The 20991-nt window shown below is 32.6% G+C and overlaps 8 protein-coding genes across 8 annotated transcripts; 6 read left to right on the forward strand and 2 right to left on the reverse strand.

The window, feature by feature from the left end:
• Nucleotides 1–57: 57 nt before the first annotated feature.
• Nucleotides 58–4395, forward strand: PPL_10579 (uncharacterized protein; the record flags this gene model as incomplete). The annotated part of the gene is made up of 9 exons (XM_020581347.1): nucleotides 58–646; nucleotides 763–918; nucleotides 1132–1363; nucleotides 1407–1462; nucleotides 1634–1893; nucleotides 1989–2376; nucleotides 2447–2708; nucleotides 3724–3807; nucleotides 4329–4395. 9 exons carry the CDS (start codon nucleotides 58–60, stop codon nucleotides 4393–4395), a joined length of 2094 nt encoding a protein of 697 aa, XP_020428134.1.
• Nucleotides 4396–4872: 477 nt separating this feature from the next.
• On the forward strand, nucleotides 4873–7899 carry PPL_10580 (uncharacterized protein; the record flags this gene model as incomplete). Its single annotated transcript, XM_020581348.1, has 4 exons — nucleotides 4873–5142; nucleotides 5234–6391; nucleotides 6455–7686; nucleotides 7797–7899. The coding sequence occupies 4 exons, from the start codon at nucleotides 4873–4875 to the stop codon at nucleotides 7897–7899; spliced, it is 2763 nt and encodes a 920-aa protein (XP_020428135.1).
• A 392-nt stretch (nucleotides 7900–8291) lies between these two features.
• On the reverse strand, nucleotides 8292–9445 carry PPL_10581 (uncharacterized protein; the record flags this gene model as incomplete). The annotated part of the gene is made up of 5 exons (XM_020581349.1): nucleotides 8292–8499; nucleotides 8584–8653; nucleotides 8759–8868; nucleotides 9165–9329; nucleotides 9375–9445. 5 exons carry the CDS (start codon nucleotides 9443–9445, stop codon nucleotides 8292–8294), a joined length of 624 nt encoding a protein of 207 aa, XP_020428136.1.
• Nucleotides 9446–9548: 103 nt separating this feature from the next.
• PPL_10582 (uncharacterized protein) lies at nucleotides 9549–12679 on the reverse strand (the record flags this gene model as incomplete). Its single annotated transcript, XM_020581350.1, has 5 exons — nucleotides 9549–9556; nucleotides 10166–10208; nucleotides 10234–10520; nucleotides 10831–11431; nucleotides 11504–12679. The coding sequence occupies 5 exons, from the start codon at nucleotides 12677–12679 to the stop codon at nucleotides 9549–9551; spliced, it is 2115 nt and encodes a 704-aa protein (XP_020428137.1).
• Nucleotides 12680–13149: 470 nt separating this feature from the next.
• On the forward strand, nucleotides 13150–15030 carry PPL_10583 (uncharacterized protein; the record flags this gene model as incomplete). Its single annotated transcript, XM_020581351.1, has 1 exon — nucleotides 13150–15030. One exon carries the CDS (start codon nucleotides 13150–13152, stop codon nucleotides 15028–15030), a length of 1881 nt encoding a protein of 626 aa, XP_020428138.1.
• Nucleotides 15031–15597: 567 nt separating this feature from the next.
• On the forward strand, nucleotides 15598–17774 carry PPL_10584 (uncharacterized protein; the record flags this gene model as incomplete). The annotated part of the gene is made up of 2 exons (XM_020581352.1): nucleotides 15598–16770; nucleotides 16839–17774. The coding sequence occupies 2 exons, from the start codon at nucleotides 15598–15600 to the stop codon at nucleotides 17772–17774; spliced, it is 2109 nt and encodes a 702-aa protein (XP_020428139.1).
• A 210-nt stretch (nucleotides 17775–17984) lies between these two features.
• PPL_10585 (Rab family GTPase) lies at nucleotides 17985–19805 on the forward strand (the record flags this gene model as incomplete). The annotated part of the gene is made up of 4 exons (XM_020581353.1): nucleotides 17985–19055; nucleotides 19119–19347; nucleotides 19419–19706; nucleotides 19732–19805. 4 exons carry the CDS (start codon nucleotides 17985–17987, stop codon nucleotides 19803–19805), a joined length of 1662 nt encoding a protein of 553 aa, XP_020428140.1.
• A 352-nt stretch (nucleotides 19806–20157) lies between these two features.
• On the forward strand, nucleotides 20158–20660 carry PPL_10586 (uncharacterized protein; the record flags this gene model as incomplete). Its single annotated transcript, XM_020581354.1, has 2 exons — nucleotides 20158–20215; nucleotides 20293–20660. The coding sequence occupies 2 exons, from the start codon at nucleotides 20158–20160 to the stop codon at nucleotides 20658–20660; spliced, it is 426 nt and encodes a 141-aa protein (XP_020428141.1).
• Between the last annotated feature and the right edge of the window lie 331 nt (nucleotides 20661–20991).

Raw genomic sequence — 20991 nt, forward strand, 5'->3', positions numbered from 1 at the left:
GTGGTGAAGAAACAACATCAGTTCAGACGATCTTACAAGGAAGAGATGGATATACAGATGAAAGTAGACGAGTTAGAAGAGTTAGGAATAGTAGAGAAAGTACCAGAAGAGTTTTTAGATCAAGTAGTAGAATCACCAATATTTGCAGTATATAAGAATAATGTGTTTGATAGATTAGTAAATCATTTTAAGAAGTTAAATGATGCGACAGTAGAATTAGAGTACAAGATTCCAGTTGTAGATGAAGTAATCAATAGTTTGAGAGGATGTAAATATTTTAGCATCGGAGACGTTGTAAAAGGTTACTTTCATGTGAAGATGGATTTGGAGTCAAGGAAATATACAGCATTCAGGACCCGTAAAGGCATTTACTGGTATTTACGTATGGCTATGGGTTTGAATGGAGCACCAGCAAGATTCGCAGAGTTTATCGAAGAGAATTTTAGTGACATAGTAAAAAATTATTTCGATGATCTCATTAGTGGCGATGTGACGTTAGAAGAGAATGTAGTTAGAGTAATCAGAATGTTTTGGATTAGATGTAGAGAGAGACAAATATATTTAAGTAGAAAGAAGTTAAAGTTATTTAGATTAGAGATAGAAATATTAGGTAGAACAATAAGAGAGAATATCATTAATAGTAGTAGTAAGAAGACAGAGATACTGGATAGAATGGAGTATCCAACAACACCAAAACAAGTACAGCGAACTTTGGGATTTTTTAATTATTATCGAAAGTTTGTTGATAAGTTTGTTGAAAAGACCAAACACTTAGAGTTTTCAAGACAGATTTCGAAATAAATGACGAAGCAAAGAGAGAATTCGATTTATTGCGAAAAGAGTTGAAAAATACAGTAGATCTAATGTTGCCGGATCCAACAAAGGAGTACTTTGTTTATACAGATGCAAGCGATATCGGTATAAGCGTGGTGATCTGTCAGAAAGATGAAAAAGGAGTGTTGAAACCAGTGTTGTTCAGTGGAAGAAGGCTGAAACCAGGAGAGCAGATCAAGTCGATTGGTGCACGTGAACTGTTGGCAATCAAATACTTTTTGAAGAAGCATTCAGATATTTTGTTAGGACCAAAGTTAAATATATACACAGATCATTTCAATCTCTTGTATTTGAAAGATCAAGCAATCTTGACAAAGGATCAGCTCAAGGCATTGGAGTTGTTGTCACAATTCAACTATGATATCAATCACATTGAAGGAAAGAACAACGTGGGAGCAGATGTGCTGTCTAGACTTCAGTGTTACCAGATACCATTGGATTTCAGTTACTTGGACGAGATTAAGAACAGTTATAAGTCAAGTAAGGATGTGGAATTGGTAAAGTTACGTCATAAGGAATCATGGAGAAAGTAATGGATTAATTTTTATCTTGGATAAGAATTTCAATGAAAGATTACTTTTGGTAGATGAAAAGCATATTAAAGAAGTAATAACGGAAGCTCATGGAAGTACTTACTGTGGTCATGGAGATACTTTAAGAACGTGGGTTAGGTTGAAGTCGAATTACTATGCTAGAAATCTATATGACAATGTGAAGGATTACTGTGAGCATTGTGTGGAATGTAAACAGAATCGAGTGGAATTGAAAAGGAAGGTTAACATACATCCTTTGGAGATAGCAGAAGGAGTTGGTGTGGATATTTCGATGGATTTCATGGAATTACCAAAGAGCGTTAATGGTTATGATTATGTTTTGGTAGTGGTGGATCGATTTTCGAAATATACAACTATCATTCCAACTACGAAGGAAATCACAGCATTGGGTACAGCAAAGTTAATTCATCAACAAGTGTTCTCATTGTTTGGATTACCGTTATCAATTGTAAGCGATCGTGATACTCGCTTTACAAGTGAAGTGTGGTTAGAACTCTTTAAGAAAGTAGGATCAAAACTAAGAATGACCGTACCGAGACATCCGCAATCAGATGGCCAGAGTGAACGCACGAACAGGAGAATCAGATCTATGCTAGGAAGCTATCGTTGGAGTTCAAAGACAAGTGGGATGAAGAGATTAAGAATATTCAATTCGCGATCAATTCAACTTATAATTCAACAATCAAACTATCACCTTTCGAAGTAGTGCTGGGATACATTCCTGTATCGCCAATTAACATGTTTAGAAACAATAATACATCGAATAGAGAATGGATCAGAGAGATGGTCAAAGACAGTTTGTTGGATAAACAATTAGATATGTTGGAAGCAGATGGAACCATCAAGAACAAACCGACTTATCAGATTGGAGATTGGATGTTTGTCAAAGATGAATTTATCAATTTAGAAGTTGATTGGAACACAAACACAGGATCAATTAATAATAAGAATCGTGGACCGTTCAAGATCACAAAGATATTTAATAATGGTATCAACGTAGAACTAGAATTGGATTACACAACAAAGAGACACAAAAGTTTTCAATATTAATCAATTAGTACAATTCAAGTTAAACAAAGATAATGAATCATTAGTTAAAGGTATACAACCAGATATCATTGACAATGAAGAAGAGTTTGAAATAGAACAAATCATTGGAGATCGAATGTTCAGAAAGAAGAAGCAGTATCAAATCAAATGGCTTGGCTATCCTTTAGACAAAGCTACATGGCAATACTCAAAGAACATGGATCATGCTAAAGATCTTATTAAAGAATATGAAAACAACAAGAAACAACAAATCCAATCAAAGAAGAAGAAGTAAATCTTTAAGTAGAGCAGAGTGTTAAATAGAACACTTTAAAATATATAAAATAATCAAAATTAAATCAATTAAAATATGTATTTATCAAATAAACAAACAAATAAAGAACTTTGTTATATTTTATCATCATTAGCATTACTTATAGTATTTAATTAGTTATTCTTAAAGTTATTATATATATAGAAACGTTTTTACTGTTAATCACCCCCTTTTTAAAATTTCTACACTACCGCTCGAAAGAATCAAGTTGCTCATGTTCGCTGATGACACTGGTGCTTTCACCAGGAACTTGGATGAACTGCATAGAGTCATCCACTGGTTTAACCTGTTCAAGCTATCCACCACTGCGGATGTTAACTCTAGTAAATCGGTTATCATTCCGCTCGGTAACACTTCCACTGCCAACCTTCCGTTCCCTGTGTCCACAGTGCCTGAAAGATACTTAGGTGTCAATTTCAACCCGGATGGTCACTGCTCCAAACTGGCAAGTATAATCAATCTCATTAAAGCTAACCTAGCTCTGTATAAGTATAAAGTTTATACTCTTAGAGCTAAATCAACTATCATTAAATCTTATGTGCTTCGCATGCTCTTCTACCACTTCTATCTTGAATCGCCCACACCTGATCAAATCAAGCTTGTCAACAGACTTATCGCTTGGTTCTTCACCATTGCACCTGATGCCAAAGCAAAGTTCACCGCTTTGATGTCTTTGGACAGGTCTTGCTTTCACTGGAATGATGGTCTGAATTTGTGGGATCTATCTCTTCGTTCTGCTGCTTATAAGATATGGGTCTTTAATAGATTCCTGTTGTTAAGTAGAAGCAACTCATTTGGTTACTTCAAAACTTGGTCATGCTTGATTGTGCCAAAAAATTTACTAATCCAACTTCTTCACCATCCTTCAAACTGTTCCATTCGTCTTGGATGGATTTTAGAAACAATCACTTCTCCAGAGTCATACCGGGCAATCCCATCCTTGCTGATGATGGTAGTCTCCTTACACTGAAGGTCAACTAACCATCCAGATTGGTCACTCTTTGGTTCTCCAATCTCAGTTTCTGCATATATCCAAGGTCAAAGCGCCTATGCTACGTAACAGCATATTCCGGCTGTACTCTCACACCTTCCCCATCAACCACAAGCGCACTGGTCATGTCTGTGAGTTCTGTGGTGACACCTTCACTGAACTCTGCAACCCACATGAGCATTTCTTCTTCAAATGCAGGAATGTAGTTTCTCAGCAGTTCCTTTCCTTTATCAAACACATATACCACAAGTACTGTAACTATAGACTTCGCAATTGGAAGCACTCGTGCATCAAGTTCGACGGTCCTATTCGTACTACTGTCCACTTCACCCACCTTACTGCTGCTATCGTACATTCGTTATGGCAGGCGTTGTCCTGTGAAATGTTTGGTGATGGTACCCATTACAAGCTGGAAAATACCGTCAAAAGAGCAGTCACCCATTACACCAAATTAATCGATGCCAATTACCACAAGCTTAACTTCACAATCGCTAATTCTATCTCCCAAGGAATCACTGTCGATTGCTCTAGGTATTCGATTAGGATCTATTCTATCCTAATAACAAATCGATTTGTTTTGTAGTAGAGAATCTACTAGAGATAGCCAACACTGCCACCAAGCGATACCAAGAGTAGCTGTAGTTTATGATTGAATATATATGCAGGTGGTGGTTGGAGGTGGAGGCAGTAACAACTCCTTTGGCTGATATTCTGTTATCCATGAAAATCTTAATTTATATTAAAAGCAGAGTCTTGAATTGTATTGAATATCGACATTATCTTCTATTTCTTTCTACTCAAACAAAACAAAAATCATGATTAGCATTAAACCACAAACAAAATTTGTTTTTTTATTTCAATTTTTTTCAAATCAAAAATCGTTCATAAATCAAATAAAATAAAAAAACCATATTAACCCCTCTATTTCTAATTTTTACATTTTTTTTAAAAATAATGCGCAGGCGAAAGTGGTTGGGAGCCAGTTTCGTTTTGAATTGGGCATGTTCACAATACAGTATTGATATCAGGTTTTTTTATTAATCAATAGTTATACTATTATTATTTATATCAATATATATATTTCTAATTTATAATAAATAATTAACAATCTATCATACAAATTTCTAACAATGCAGAATAGAAACATAGGCATTAGTGGTCAGGTTTTAAACTTTCTTGAAATCCACCAAGATGAACAACAAGACTCACCACTAGTAGTTCTCGCCACCAACCTTCCACTAAACACCCAAATCTCTGCGTTTGAAAGACATGTTGCAAATTCCTCTGGTATTCAGGCCAGAGATACCAAGGCCGTTGCACAAGGTTTCGAGTTTGTTGTAGACTCTAATGCCGACTATCAATGTTTGACTGAAGATCCTATCACCTATGCTAATATGATCGTATGTTTATCATCATCATCACCACATCATCATCATAACTAATGTTTATCTTTGATTGTTTTCTTTTTCTTTATCTTATTTTTTTTTTTAGATACAATTCTCAAAGGTTAGAGAATTAAAGACTGGATCCTCAAAGCTTGTTTTGAATGGTCTCATACTGAATTCAGATATCCAAACGATTAAAGAATGTTTTTCCACTACTTACAATGTAAATGTTATCAACATCACTAGACCGAATGAAAATACCGCCGAGGTAACATTAAGCCATGAGCACTGTTGTCATGTACTCCGATCCAACTCAACTTTCCGTGTAATGGGAAAGAAAGTTTCCATCTCAGTGGCCAACTCGTTCAACTATATCATTTCGAAGTCTACCGATAGTCAACCGTTGAATCCAGACGCTCTCATCCGATATCTCGCTAGCACCATGGATGTCAAAGTGTCGTCGGTCAAGACCAACAATGACAGGAGTGTAGCTTGGCTGAATGTCGTCAGTGACACCGAGGAGTTCAACGCCATTCTCCTTGAGGACGGCTATAGAATGATGTTCAATAACGTCTATCATACTATATTCCCAACTTCGAGCCAAACCATTCTATTCAGCTCATCACATGCTCTTACACAAGAAACTCTTGTTGAATTCCTCAGCCAGTTTAATTTCCAAACAAACAACCATCTCATCTTCCATGGTGGTATGTCTGGTGCCATTACTCCAGCATCCGAGGAAATCAGAAACCAACTACTTCAATTAAGATCACTTGAAAGACCAAATAATAACAACAACAACAGCAACAATAACAACAATAACAATAATAATAATAACAACAATAATAATAATAATTCACAACACCAATCATCACCAAATCAATCAAATGTAAATAATCAAGAATATAACGGTTATCCAAATTTACCAAATATGGAACCATATAATGTAACACCCACCAAACAACCAATTTTAAATAATCAAACATCATCAACAACAACACGTGTTCAACAAGATCAACATATGAATGACATTAAATTCGAGGAGTTAAAGTCAGGTTATGTAACATTCAGATTTACCGACCATTGCGCGACTATTGATGACTTGCTCATTGTTTTGAAAAAAGCAAGAATAGTTCCTTTGTCTCATCCTGTAGTCTTAGGTCCAGTTGCAATCGTCGAACTGGAACATAGATTGATTGATCCTCTCATTTTCAAATACAATGAATCCGGTCGTGATTTCTTGATTGACATCAAAGGTAAAGAGGTAAGTTAAATTCATTGATATAATGTCTATTGAAAATATAATTTGCTAATTAAACCATTATAGATAAGAATAAATCATTTCACAGGTGATTTACCGGAATGGGCTGTTTACCTTCTGCCATTGAAGCCTGTATCCGATGCCTCAGAGTTGAGCGCCATCAGCTATTTGAAACACACCAAGTGTGTCCAACATGGTAACTTTTATAAAGTGTCTATGCCGACCTCTGACGAGAAAGATGTACTTTTGGATATTAAATTGCTCATTACCGACTCCAATAAGTATTGGGTGTATGACAACCATCAATCACGTCAGATTCGCTCCAACAGTAAAGAAATCTCCAAAGTTCAATACGAATTCTTGAAGAAAATCAAATGTGACTTGCAAGATCTACTCTTGAAAGATCAAATTGATTTCCAAATGGAAGACGATTCACATACATGCTATATGGTCTTTACCTCGCCAAACCCGATGGATTCAGGACTGAGAAAACTGAGCCAGTTCTTGGATGACAAATACAAAGCCGAGAAAGAAAAGGTCACATGTCTAGAATCAAAGCTCGTTTTGGACGTAGTCAAGGATATGTTCATGGGAAAACAATCTACCTATGACGTTTTGAAACTTGGTAATAGTGTTGGTGAGGAGCAATTGAGCATCCATATGTATGGTCCAATCGCTGAAATCAACTCGATCTCCAAGGTATTGTCCAACTCATCCTGTCAATCATTCGAGTTGAATTCAGCCAGTCAAACCGTATTAAACAAGGAGAGGCAATCTCTCAAAAACAACGAGAAGCAACTACAAGCATTCAAAGTTAAATACTCATTTGTTGGAAATTTGGTTGTTGCCTTTGGTAATTCAGATTCAATCGAGAAGATGTTCAAGTTTGTCGAGAAAATTTTGAATCGTCAAGATTCCAAACAGTTATACATCAACAATATTGAAATGAATTTCTACAAAAAACTCATCAAAACCAACCAAGACAAGCCAGACTATCAATGTTTCAGAGATTGCGATATCAATTTCCAACAAACATTTGATAAGAGAATTTGTTTGTCGATTAGTGGTGAAGAGTCAAAAGTCAGACAGGTAACCGGTAAACTCGATGAAATTAAATCGCAGATCAATCTGATTCTTACCATCACCAAGAGATTTTCAAGGGAATCTTCAAACTACTTTGACGAGTACCTATCGAAGTACTTTGATGATAGCACCAACATCACATATCTATCTCAACAAAGCGATTATTCTGAATTCCGTCAATTCACAATCAATCTCTACTGTCATCCAAAGCTCGAGTATGACATAAAGTTGATCAATGATTTCCAAAATATGAAGGAAGGTGAAACATATGAAATCATAGCAACTAATTCTCAATACAATCACGTTAAAATGAATCTTAAACAAGATGCCAAGATGATTCAATATCTCCCATATGGATCTATCGCAGTCTATGGATTATTGCAAACATCGATAGAGTCACTGGTTGCCAAGATCCATACTCTCCTTGAATCCATGGAAACGTCAAAGACCATCCCAATCTACCAGAGTTGCAAGCACCAATATGAACATCTCTTGTTTGACAAAGTGAAGCGAAATTCACTACAGACAGAGTTTGACGTACAAATCGATTACTCACAGACCAACGTCATGATTAGAGGAAATACCAAGAATGTCGAGCACTTTGTCGATCAGCTCAAAAACAGAGTGCAGGATATCTCCTGCGAGAAATTCGAAGTCTTACCATTCCTTACGAAATATTTGCCAAAGACTTACCACCAAGATTTTTTTAAAAGCCTCCAGGAGCAGTATGATGTTTATGTTGTTCTAAACTTTCCTGTCTACTCTGTTTTTGGTTCTAAATCATTAAATTGGGAAGAGATCGGCCGAAAAATTTCAGTTGTTATGATCTTTCATCAGTGACATCATATACAATAAATATAGTAGCTGCATCTTTAAAGTATGAAGTTGTTATAGATCTAAATCTATGGTAGCAGGAAGTATCCCAAATTTGTAGTTTATATTCGAGTGATTCATGCTCGAACGTTCTAATTACATAATTATGACTGATTGTTGGATAAATGAGTGGATTGAATTTATCATCTGTGAATCTAGACAACAATACAGACTATTCAATTGAATTAGTTATTATAATATTCAATTAGAAACTTTTCTATATTTAGTTTTATATTTACCTTTCCAACTCTTTAATCACCAATAAGTAACAATTTAAAATGATAATGGCGTTTTCCATTAGCGATGTTACTTGATAATTATCAAGTAATTGCAAAAGGTTGAAGTTGATTTAATTGAAAAAATTATGGATTGTTTTAATAAATATCATCATTATGCCAATAAATTCTAAACTACTATCATTATCATGATTTGCTTCTTGTTGTTGTTGTTGTTGTTGTTGTTGATTATATTGATGTTGATAAAGATCTACAATGTTGATAAATCGATTCAATTGATCAAGATATCTATGAATTAAGAGATGAAATCAATCAACATCTTGATCATTAATGATAACTCATCGATAACATTAATGATTGGTTTCTTTAGTTTATGTTCTTCGACAATTAAATATTGATGAAGTTGTTGAAGTGATTGCTTGTTGGAATCGTAGTTCCAAGATACCAATCAACCGACTACTGCTAACCGATGAATGAACACAATGTATATAAGCGCAAACAAAATACCATCATCTTTAAACACATAAACTATTTATTTATTATAACATCATTTCTATACTACTACACTATGTCGTTACTACCACAGTTTAACGATGTCTCTAACATTGCTGATTGTGTCTATGTTTTGTGATTCAATTTCATGAGATGAACTTTTAATCTTTAAAGATAAATTATTTAAAAGTGATTTGATTTCATCTGCATGATCACAGTGGTGTGGTGCATGTGACTTTGTATGATCATTGGCACATCTATAACAAAATAATTGATTGCACTTTAAACATATATATTCAAACACCTTTTTATGTTCTGAACTTTCTAAATCAATGAAAATGCCATTATTATTATTATTATTCTTGTTATCCATTTAAATATTTATATCTCCTCCGATGTTTGGAATTTGACCCTTTATCTCAAGATCTTCTCTCGATGGTCTTGGTTGGTTTCCTGGTACATTCATCCTTTTCTTCTTATTTATCTATTAAAAATATTGAAAGTTTGTTATATAAAATAACGTAAAATTTTATCTTTAAATACCCAAGCAGAAGACATTTGAGGAATTCAAAAAAAATAAATATTAAATTATTGCAAATAATATTATATATTCGATGAATTTAGTTAACCACGTTGTTAGTTTTGTTACAAGTTCTTCAAAATAAATTAAAGAACCTAGGAAATCAATTTAAAATTCAGTAGAGATTTAGTTCTGAATAAATAGTTGAACTCAATAATACCTCAACACTTCTATTTCTAGAAAGTATTATTATAATATTTTGTAACTTTTTAAAAACAACAAAATCGAAACAACTGAGGCTCAATGATATCACCTTTATTCCTCTTTTAGAAGTTGAAATGGGCATTTATAAATGATCATATATTGTTATGTGCTATTTCATTTTTCAGGTTGGTTTTTGTGTTTGCACAGCTTTTTTGAATATACTATTTTTTCAAAAAGCACAAAAAAAACAAAAAATCTAAAAAAATTACTGAACCACGTGGTTCATTGGGTTTTTTTTTACTTTTGGCAATTGTATGAATATTTTAAAAAGTAATAAATTAACAAATTTTATTTAATTGTATTAAATACTTAGTTCACCTTCTACCTCAGCCTCTTCTTCTTCCTCCTCTTCCTCTAGTTGCATTATTGTTTAATACCTCTTCTTCTTCTTGATGATCTATATGTTGATGAGGAGGTTGTTGAAGAGGTTGTTGAGGAGGTTGTTGAAGAGGTTGTTGAAGAGGTTGCTGTGGTACAGCTTGACCGGTTAATTGTGGGAGAAACTGAGCCATCATCGCCATGATTGCTTGTTGTGGATTTGCAGGACTCACCTCATTGGTTTTTGTTTTGAGAACACCAAATCCGTTTATAAAACAGTCATGTTCTACTCTTCTAGGATCTGAGTAAATGTCATGATTGTAGAATATTATTGATTTTTCGTTGACTATTCAATTGAATATCTTCATTATTATTCACTTTATCATTCATGAAACTTTTCATTTTAACTTATCTATAATAGAAAAATAGATATTTTCTATTGTTTAATGTCTCTATGCGAAGTTTTAAATGTTAATTGAGTTTTGCAATTATCTTATATAAATATTTTCATTCCAGGATCAATGTGTCTCTAAAATAACAAAATAAAAATATCATTTTTTAAAACTAAAGCTAAATCAAATTAAGATTATTGTTTTTTTTTTTTTTGTAGGTTGGTATATATCGGATCATAATAAGTTTTATTCAAAAGCAAACACCAGCATTTGCGTTTATGTCTACGTCGTTAGTCTCTGTTAATAGTTGAATCCAAGAATTGGTTTTCAGAGAGAAGCAATGATTACCATACTTTGTACTGCCAATAAAGTAGATGGACGGATCGTTTTCGTTCGAGACGTAAATCAGTGGTCTTCTGGTGTCTGGATACTTTGGTATGGAAGGTGAGCGTAATGATGTAGTGCTTTTCGTTGGGATTGTTATCTTTAGGAAGTTACCATTGCTAACCAACAGATAGATACTATCGATACCATCGAAACAACAGCCAATGGTCTTTCCAAACAACGGTAGTTCATTTATGTACATCTCCAACTTGTTGGTGGCACAATCGTATTGCAGTATCGATTTGAATTCACCAAACTGTCCGTGACCCGATATAGTGAATCCACCGAGAAAATAAACCTTGCCATCCAAGTAGCAACTGAAAGCACCGTGTCGCTGCTGATCCAAATCCAACAGCTTCTTGAATTCCTTTGTATCCAAATCGTACGAATCCAACGACAATATATTTCCTTTATCCGAACGACCACCCAATAAATATATAGTTTTATCACCATCATAACAAGTTGAAACACATTTACTTCCCTGTTTTTGTAATAAACAAATTTAAAAGATTAGTTGTTATTTAGTGTTTAAATAATATAGTTACAAACTTACTTGAATAATATCATTTCTCTTCAAAGGTTCACATGCAATATATTGCATTGTTTTCGGTGAGAAAATTGTGTAGGTAGCAATGCTTTTGTCTCCGCCGAATATGTAGATGTTGTTTCTGGCGTAGACAACAGAGTTGATAGCTTGATCTCGTTTGGCTGCTTCGGTGACACACTTTACCCACTTTTTGCTCTCCAGGTTCATTGTGAATGCACCATTGCCACCCAGTGTAAATAGTTCGGTTTTCGCTACTCTCGCTGTATCTTTCAGCCTGTACAGTGTTGTCAGCTTCTTTTTGATTTCATTGACCTCCCTGCTATCGAATGATACCTCGTAGTTGATCGGTTTCGGTGCACTCTCGATCTTGAATGACTGCTTGTACTCCTTGAACTGCGAATTCAGCGATGCTTCTCTCTCCATCTCGTCCAACTTGAACAACGTCTTTTTGTTCTTCTTTAAAAATGATTCCAAACTATCGCTCTCTTGAATTTTACTTTGAACCGTATTGATATTCGTCAGATAATCGTTATTATAATAGCTATCCATTTGATCTTCTTCATCTTCATCTTCATCTCCTTCATCTTTCTCGTTATTATTATTAGTATTATTATTATTGTTATCTTGTTGTTCTATTTGTTCTTGTTCTAATGTTTCTTCATGTTTACGTTTGTTTCCTAGTAACACTGGTGTTGTTGTGTTTGAATCTGGTGTGGTGTCTGTAGCTGCAGCTGCACCGTCCAACTCTGACGACTCTGTTGACTTTGACTTGTTGCTGTTTCTCTTGTTGATATTCAATATGAGGTTGTTGATTGTTTTCAACTCTTTTATTGCCGAGAGTATCTGATCTTCGGATTTCTCACGTTCTACTTTCAGTGGTTGTTTGTTGTTCTCCTCTTCGACACGCAGCAGTTCGTGCAAGTCACGGTAATGCCACTCGATGATCTTATTGTTTTTCTCGAGGTGATCCAACATCTTGCTATTCTCTTTGATTACATCCCAGAGGTGTACCATTCTCTTGCCGTACTGTCCTTCTTCATTCTTGAGTACTTCGTCAAACGATTGCTTCTCGTGTTCACGATGCATAAAGTCGTTACAACACACCTCACAAATGAGATCACCACATTTCTTACAATAGAAATCCAGACTCATACCATGAATTATACAATTTTCATTATTCATTATAATTTATTCTATATATGTATATGTTTATATTATCTATTCTAATTAAGTTATATGCAAAAATATTTAAAATTTCAAATTTTTTTTATCCGGATAAAACTATTCTTTTTCCCTCCTTTTTTCCTAAATTAGTCTATTGAGATATTTATATAGTTACATACTAAATTAAATATATATTATTTTTTTAAAAATCTCTGACTTGTCTAAAACTATTTTAAACAAAAAACAAAGTTTATTTATAATTAAAGTTTATTTTTAATATTCCAAAGATCTTGATTAGTAATCAAACTTACATTTTCATTAAATAAATAATTTAAATAAAAAAAGAAATTATTGATTAAAAAATAAAAATGACAAAAGATTATTATTGATCAAGCAAATATCTGAAAAAAAAACGTTTTGGATTTACAATGTTTCATTAAATGTCACACGATTTTTTTTTTGTTAGAATGATCATAAATAATAAATAAATGAATAATACTCATGATTCAATTATCATTTCAGTTCTTGGAAATAAGGTACTCTTAAAACATATCATTTCCTTTCAAAAAGAACAAAGAGATATTCATATCTCGTTAGGTGAAATCAAAGGAGCTCTTCATCTCTATAAACACTTCAATGACACACAAACAATCATTGATTACGGATATCATAGCTTACTCAGTGATCGTATCAAGTCAGGTCATCATCTTCGATTCAATGCATCATCAGCAGAATCACTATGTAGAAAGGTTACTGATATCGATATCTTCACAACCGTCTACAATGACAAGAGAATATATTTCACCAATCCCAAACTTTTGTTGACAGCGATTCAGTTTGGAAATTTAACAGCGTTGATTACTCTTTTGAAACAAGTATATCCCGTTGACCTTGCCAATCACTACACCATCGATGATCTCATTGATAAAGCAGTGACCTCTTATCAATATGACATTGCCAAGTTTCTCATTGATGAATTCTGTAGCAGCAACAACAACAACAACAATGAAGAATCTTCAGAGAGTATTCCAACTTTAAAAGAAAGATTTCAAGATAGAGCCAAACAAATCTTTGAAAATCCAAACATTCAAGGTTTACCTTTTACCAATTTGATTTTCTTGTCTGCAAGCACTCTTGATGGTATCGAGTTGATTCTTCAGCAATTTAAAATCTATTTCCCTAGTGTACAAGAACTCCAATTCGATGTTGACCAATACTTCTCTAATGCTGTAAATGACAACAGCTATCCTATGACCAAGTGGATTCAACAACTATATTGTCTTTGTAAAGTTTACGGATTGATTGAAAGTGTCGATCAGTTCCATCGTCAATGTGATGAATTACTTCAACGTTCGATATCCAAAAGTAATGAAATCATCGAGAATTATAAGACCGTTACAGCTACTTTGGTTGACAACATTGTCAAGCCAGACCTTCAAACAATGAATAACTTTGTTCAGTTGACAATGTTAATCAAATTATGTAACGATGGTAACTTTCCAATCGTGGAAACACATGACATCAAGCACATTCTCCAACGTTCAACCAGTCATGCTTATATCATTCCATTCCTGCTTGATATTGTTCTAGAATCCAAAACTTTTAACATTATACTTCAAGACTTACTTGATAGTTCACCGTCATTTGATGGTGTCATTATTGGTTGCCTTTACAATCTTCCTTCCGGTCTTTGGTCACAAACTGTTTATCTCCTTCAATTTTCTCATTGGATTAGACAAATCAAGATTGCAATAATCAAAGGCGATCTTCTCAAACTCAAAACATTACTTTCGGATTCAAATTTCAACATTGGAGCAGACCAATCCAGCATGAGTGTTCTCATTAAATTAGCCATAGACAATGAGAAGATAAACATCTTTGAATATCTCATTGTTGAAAAAGGTGCTGTCGACAAAAATATTTGGAAAACGATTGGTGTTATTGGTAACAGTTCATTTTTACAACTTTTATGCAAATCACCACCAAACAATGATTTTAACTCTTTGAAGAAGATGTTTAAGTTGGTACATAAAGAAGCTATCTCAAGCGATTTGATAGATCCAATCCGATATATCTTTGACCAGTACGAAGAGTATGAAAAGATGTATTGGTATGACGCAATCAATTCAGGTAGCATTGAAATGATTGGTCTTTACTTGAATCGATTCAGGCACAATGAAGAGCTTATACTCTCCCACATTAAAACAGCTATCGAACATGGCCAAATAGAGATCTATCAATTATTGGTTGACAATCTTAAAGGTACTTTGATAAATGATAGGTTGACACCAAATATCGAACCTGAATCTCAAGAGGATGAGCTATATCCAATGTATCTCTACCGATTGAAACACGAATCAATCAATTAAGACAAATCATAACCGGTCACCACAAAAAATAAAATAAATAAACAAAAACACAATAAATATTTAGATATTTTCCACAAACCCACAAAAACATTAACTATATTTTTAATTAATGGTTTTTTCAAATTTGAGTGAGTTCAAGTTAGTTAGTGGCACGTTTACTAACTTACCCCTTCAGTGAGTTCGTTACTTTTCAGTGAGCAAAAAAAATGAAAATAATTGCAAATATTTTCATTTTATTGAGATTTTAGAAAAAAATTGAGTTAATTAATAAAATTATTTATTAAATATGGATAATTTATTACTATTATCTAAATTAAATAGTATAAAAGATAAATCAGGTGAGGATTTGAAGCAAAACACACTTTATAGTGATTTTAAACAGTTTTTTACAAAAAAGAGCGAAAAAAACAAAAATATTTGTTTCTTTTGTAAAAAGAGTGCACAGCAGATACAGCCCAGCATTGCAGAGAGCACTTGAATACAAAAAGCTGCAAATTGGCACAACAATCACTATTACCAAATAAACTCACAACAAACTCAGACTATTTATGTTGTAGATATATAGTAATGTCAAATATTCCATTTTCAACTTTGGAGAACACAGAGTTCAAAGAGTTTCTTCAGTCGTTAAACTATTCACCTCCCTCAAGGTATAAGTTTAAGGAAACGTATCTTCCTGGCCTCATGAAAGATCTTACGAATGTGATGAAGTATCAATTAGATCGTGCAGATTGGGTGGCAATAACAACAGATGGTTGGACTAACAATCAGAATGACAAGTTCACCACAGTCACAGCGCACTTCTTGGATAAAGATTTTCAATATGTGTCTTTTGTATTGGACTTTATTGCATCGGAACTTTCGGATACATCAGAGAATCTCTCAAACCAACTAGTGAAATGCCTTGAGTCATGGAATATTAAAGACAAGGTAATAGCTGCGGTCACTGATAATGCTAGGAATGTCACTAAAGCTATAAACATTTCCAACATTAAGTCCTATAGATGCTTATCTCATACTTTACAACTTATTGTTAGTGACTGTATAGATATTGGCAAACCACCTACGGAAGATGAAATTCAACTGTCGGTTTCTGCCAATGCGGAAAGTGATCACGCAGTGGAGCAAGACACCACACAACCACAATCAACAGTCAATAGCTCAAATGGATTGTCGGTTTTGTCTCATGAAACTTCGACTACCACCAGTACAAATAAAAAAAAAAAACTATCCACAACTACAAATCTGTCAAGAAAGAAACAAAAGTCATCTCAACCACCAACAAAAGATCTCATGGAAATGGCCACCACCGACCAGGATATCAGTATTCAAGCTCAACTATCAATTAAAACAATAAATCCTGAGTCATCCCTTAGTGTCAGGAATGTTTTAAGAAAAGTAAGAATTGTTGTTTATAAGATTAAATTTAGTAAGCCACATAGCACGAATTTAAAGAACATTCTGAGTGCAGTCCCATCTAATAGCAATAGCAATAACAATAGCAATAACAATAACAATAACAATAACAATAACAATAACAATAACAATAACAATAACAATAGCAATAGTGATAGCAATAGCAATTCGCGTCCGAAGCAAAGTCTAGGTTTTCGTTTAAAATACTACTCTCCAACCAGATGGTGTTCTCTTTACAATATGGTTCAAAAATTCATGAAGTATTATAAAGCTATTGAATTGTTAGCTGAACCCGCTTTTGCTTTTTCAAAAGATGAACTGGATGTAAGTATACACACTCACGGTGTAATCATTTTGAAAATATTAATAAATTAATAAACCTTTTTTAATAGGTACTAGACGATTATATACTATTACTAGAGCCATTTGAATCAGCCACCATGTACCTGGCACCAACAAATAGGATCACTATCGACAGTGTACTTCCAATGCTTGACACCATTCCACTTGCGTTACAGAGTAAGATAGCAATGCTAAAGACATCTCAAGGTAAAACATTAATGGAGCAATTGCAATCTTCTCTCAAAAAAAGAAAGGATGAGTTGCTTGCTTCAGTACCTGATTTAGTCTTGCCGTTATTATTCTCTCCATTATACAAGTCCCATTTAAAGATCATATGGGACAATACCGTAACAGTTGCCCCAGAGGTTCAAAATCCAGAGACCAAACGCCGTGCTGGCCGACCAACAAAAACACCATCTATATCTACTGTACCGATCAAAGCTACCGATGATAACAAGATTGAACTAACATTAACCGATAAACAATTGAACATATTTATCAATGATATCAAGTCTAAAGTAACAGTCAATGAAACATTACCAAATACAACACCTACTACAACAACATCACCCGCTAAAGTCACACCTCAAATAGATTTATCACCAGTGTCATTTAATCCATTTTATAGATATAGTAAAGATCCACAACCAATAGAGCTTAATGTAGATATACTCAAGAAGCAATTAATGGATTTCCACAATTATCAGTATGTAACTGAAGAAGAAGAGAGACTAGGCAAATATTCTAATCCTGCAATTTTCTGGTCGCAAAATAATCACCTATTTCCCTATGTTGCTCAACTTGCTCGCAAATATATGTGTGTTCCTGCTTCTTCTGTGCCTTCTGAATCTGTATTCTCTAAAGCTAATTATATATTTTCCGAAAGAAGACAATCAATGCTAAGTAGTACATTAAGAGATTGTGTCTTATTGTATTGCAACAAATCTTTATTTACAAATGCCAACAACAATAATAACAACAAATAAATTATTTACAAATGATATTAACAAATAAACTAGTCATTGCTTCAAATATAATTTTTTAATATGAACTAACTGAAAAAGTAACCAAAACTAACTAACGTGCAGTTTGGCTGAGAATTCGTGGGAACGAAAAATTAACTCACCAGTGAGTATTTTAACTTATTTTTCAAAAAACCAGCAGATCACCCATCTCGATTTATTTTTATTTAAAAAATGAATAAAAATAATAATAATAATAGTGTAACAATAGATTTAGAATGTTCAGAACATAAAAAGGTGTTTGAATATATATGTTTAAAGTGCAATCAATTATTTTGTTATAGATGTGCCAATGATCATACAAAGTCACATGAAAAACACCACTGTGATCATGCAGATGATATCAAATCACTTTTAAATAAAATAAATAAAGATAGTAGTAAAAATAATAAAGATAACATCAGTAATAATAATAGCAATAAAGACAATTATATTCAAACACATATCGATAGTTTATGGATAAAGATTAAAAGTTCATCTCATGAAATTGAATCACTCTCACAAAACATAGACACAATCAGCAATCACTTTCAACAACTTCATCAATATCTAATTGTCGAAGAACATAAACTAAAGAAACCAATCATTAATGTTATCGATGAATTAAGAGATGAAATCAATCAACATCTTGATCAATTGAAATCGATTATCAACATTGTCGATCTTTATCAACATCATTATAATCAACAACAACAACAACAACAAGCAAATAATGATAATAGTAGTTTAGAATATATTGGCAATGATGATGATATTACAGTTCAATATTCAATAGAATCAATGATTAAAAGTATTCAATCATCACAAACAATCATTGAATTTATCGATAATAACAATAAAACTATCTTTAATCAACATAATAACAATAATAATATGATAAACTATTATAAGGATAATATTGATAATATAGATTCAATCATTTTATTGTTAATTAATAATCACAATCATAAATTTCAATCAAAGTTAAACAACATTTCAAACAATAATACATCGAAAATAATTATAACAAATCGATATTATAACTATTTATTATCAACAAACTTTAAAGAAGATGAAATCAATTTATTCAATCAATTAATACAACAATCAATAAATGTATCATTTAAAACTCAAGAATCAACTTCAACCTATATTTTTAAAAAAGATAAAATCAAAGATCCAAAACTATGTATCCCTCGGTCGTTAGATGGACAACTCTATTATTTTTTTAAATTTGTAATTGTTGGTGATTCAAATGTTGGAAAGGTAAATACAAAACTAAATATAGAATATTTTATAATGATAATCGTAGCTAATTCAATTGAATAGTCTGTAATGTTGTCTAGATTGACAAATGATAAATTCGATCGATCCATTCAACAAACAATCGGTGTAAATTTCGAAAGTTTAGCAATCGAGCATGAATCACTCAAATATAAACTACAAATATGGGATACTTCTGGCCTCCTTAAATTTAGAACTATTACATCCTCATACTTTAAAGATACAGCTACTATTTTTATTATATATGATGTCACTAACGAAACATCTTTTAAAAGTAAGAGTATTAAAAGTTTATTGAAATCTATCGAAATTTACTAATTAAAAATAACAACTTCAAAACTATAGATGTAAGAGAATGGATAACATTTGTAAACAAATATAATGAAGATGCTTTCAAAATTATTGTTGGCAATAAAAGTGATCATCCAAAAAGATTGATTCAATATCAACAAGGCAGACAATTGGCTGACGAATTAGGATTAGATTTTTTTGAAACATCAGCAAAGACTGGTCAAGGTCTTAATGATGCATTCATCAGTATCGTTGATAGATTGAAACACTCTATTCTTGATCAGAATGGTGACTACGTTTATGTCAACGGTCTAAAGAAAACTAACAACAATAACAATAAAGGTGGATTTCTATCTTTTCTTAAAAGATAAGAGTAATCATACCAAATCACTACGAGTGTTAGAAGATATAACTATAAATAGATTCATTGTAAGAGATTAATAAACCGATTGACAGCACCTGCACATCAGAGTAATTACACTATCTGCACAAACAAAATGAAGAGGAAAAAGAAAAGGATTTTAGTAGAAAATTACAATTCTTGATTTCCAGCCTATTAATAATATTTTGTTTGATGCCAAATAAAAATAGCATAAATGCGTTTTCCCACACCATCTTCCATATTGTGTTTTTTTGAAAAAAAATTCTTAGACCCACTTTTTTTTTTTCGAGCTCTTAGATCTTTCGCTCGTTATTTAAAGATTTTTTTTTTCCCCAAACCAATTTAAGATTTGATGGTTCTCAAGAATGATTTCATTTACACTTTTTAAAAATATCATACAAATACTTAAAAATGATGAAATATCTCTTAATTTTATTTATTGCTTTTGTAACTTTAGCTAATTCTCAACGTATGTTTAAAAATAAATTATCTTATTTTTTATTTTTTAAATATTAATGATTTAATATTAAAAAACTATATAAATAGTTATCCTTTCAACAGGACAATGGACAAAACATAACACTGGATTATGCACTACTCCTTTGATTATGAACCTCACAAAGAATGTAGGAGGATACCAGACAGTCTCTGTCCAGGGATACCCTTATTTGACTAATATCACTGTAAATAACGACGGAACTTTCCAAGGTTTGGGTTGTCTCTACTCTGGCAAACGTGTCACTGACTACGCATCAGTTAAAGGAGTTATCTATAATGCTAATGCCTTCGTTGCCATATATGCACCTTCATTTGGTTTCCCAGGTGTCACCTACTACTATTCTCTTAATTTCTGTGATAATTCGAATATTCAACAAAATGTTGAAGGGGATATTTCATCTGAACCACAACTTTAAGGAAAGATGTTCAAAAACGACTATAAAAATATTTACAATAAAATTAAAAATATACAACAAATATTAGAAACTCCAGTTTATTTATAAAATTATTAATAAAAAATTAAACATAATTTATTTTATTTTTTTAAATTGTTTACTTTTAAATATAATTTTAGAATGGTCCTATTTTATTTGGGATTGATTACAATATTTGTAAAAGGTCAATGTAATTTTAAATTAATAAACAAAACTTTGAACAAATTAAATATTAAATTGTCAACATTTTTCTTTTCATTGTGTGCTAAGCATTTTAAATTAAACACCTTCTGAAAATATTTATTTTTAACAA

Source organism: Heterostelium album (genome assembly GCF_000004825.1).
Source record: "Heterostelium album PN500 unplaced genomic scaffold PPL_scaffold14, whole genome shotgun sequence".
Taxonomy (NCBI): domain Eukaryota; phylum Evosea; class Eumycetozoa; order Acytosteliales; family Acytosteliaceae; genus Heterostelium; species Heterostelium album.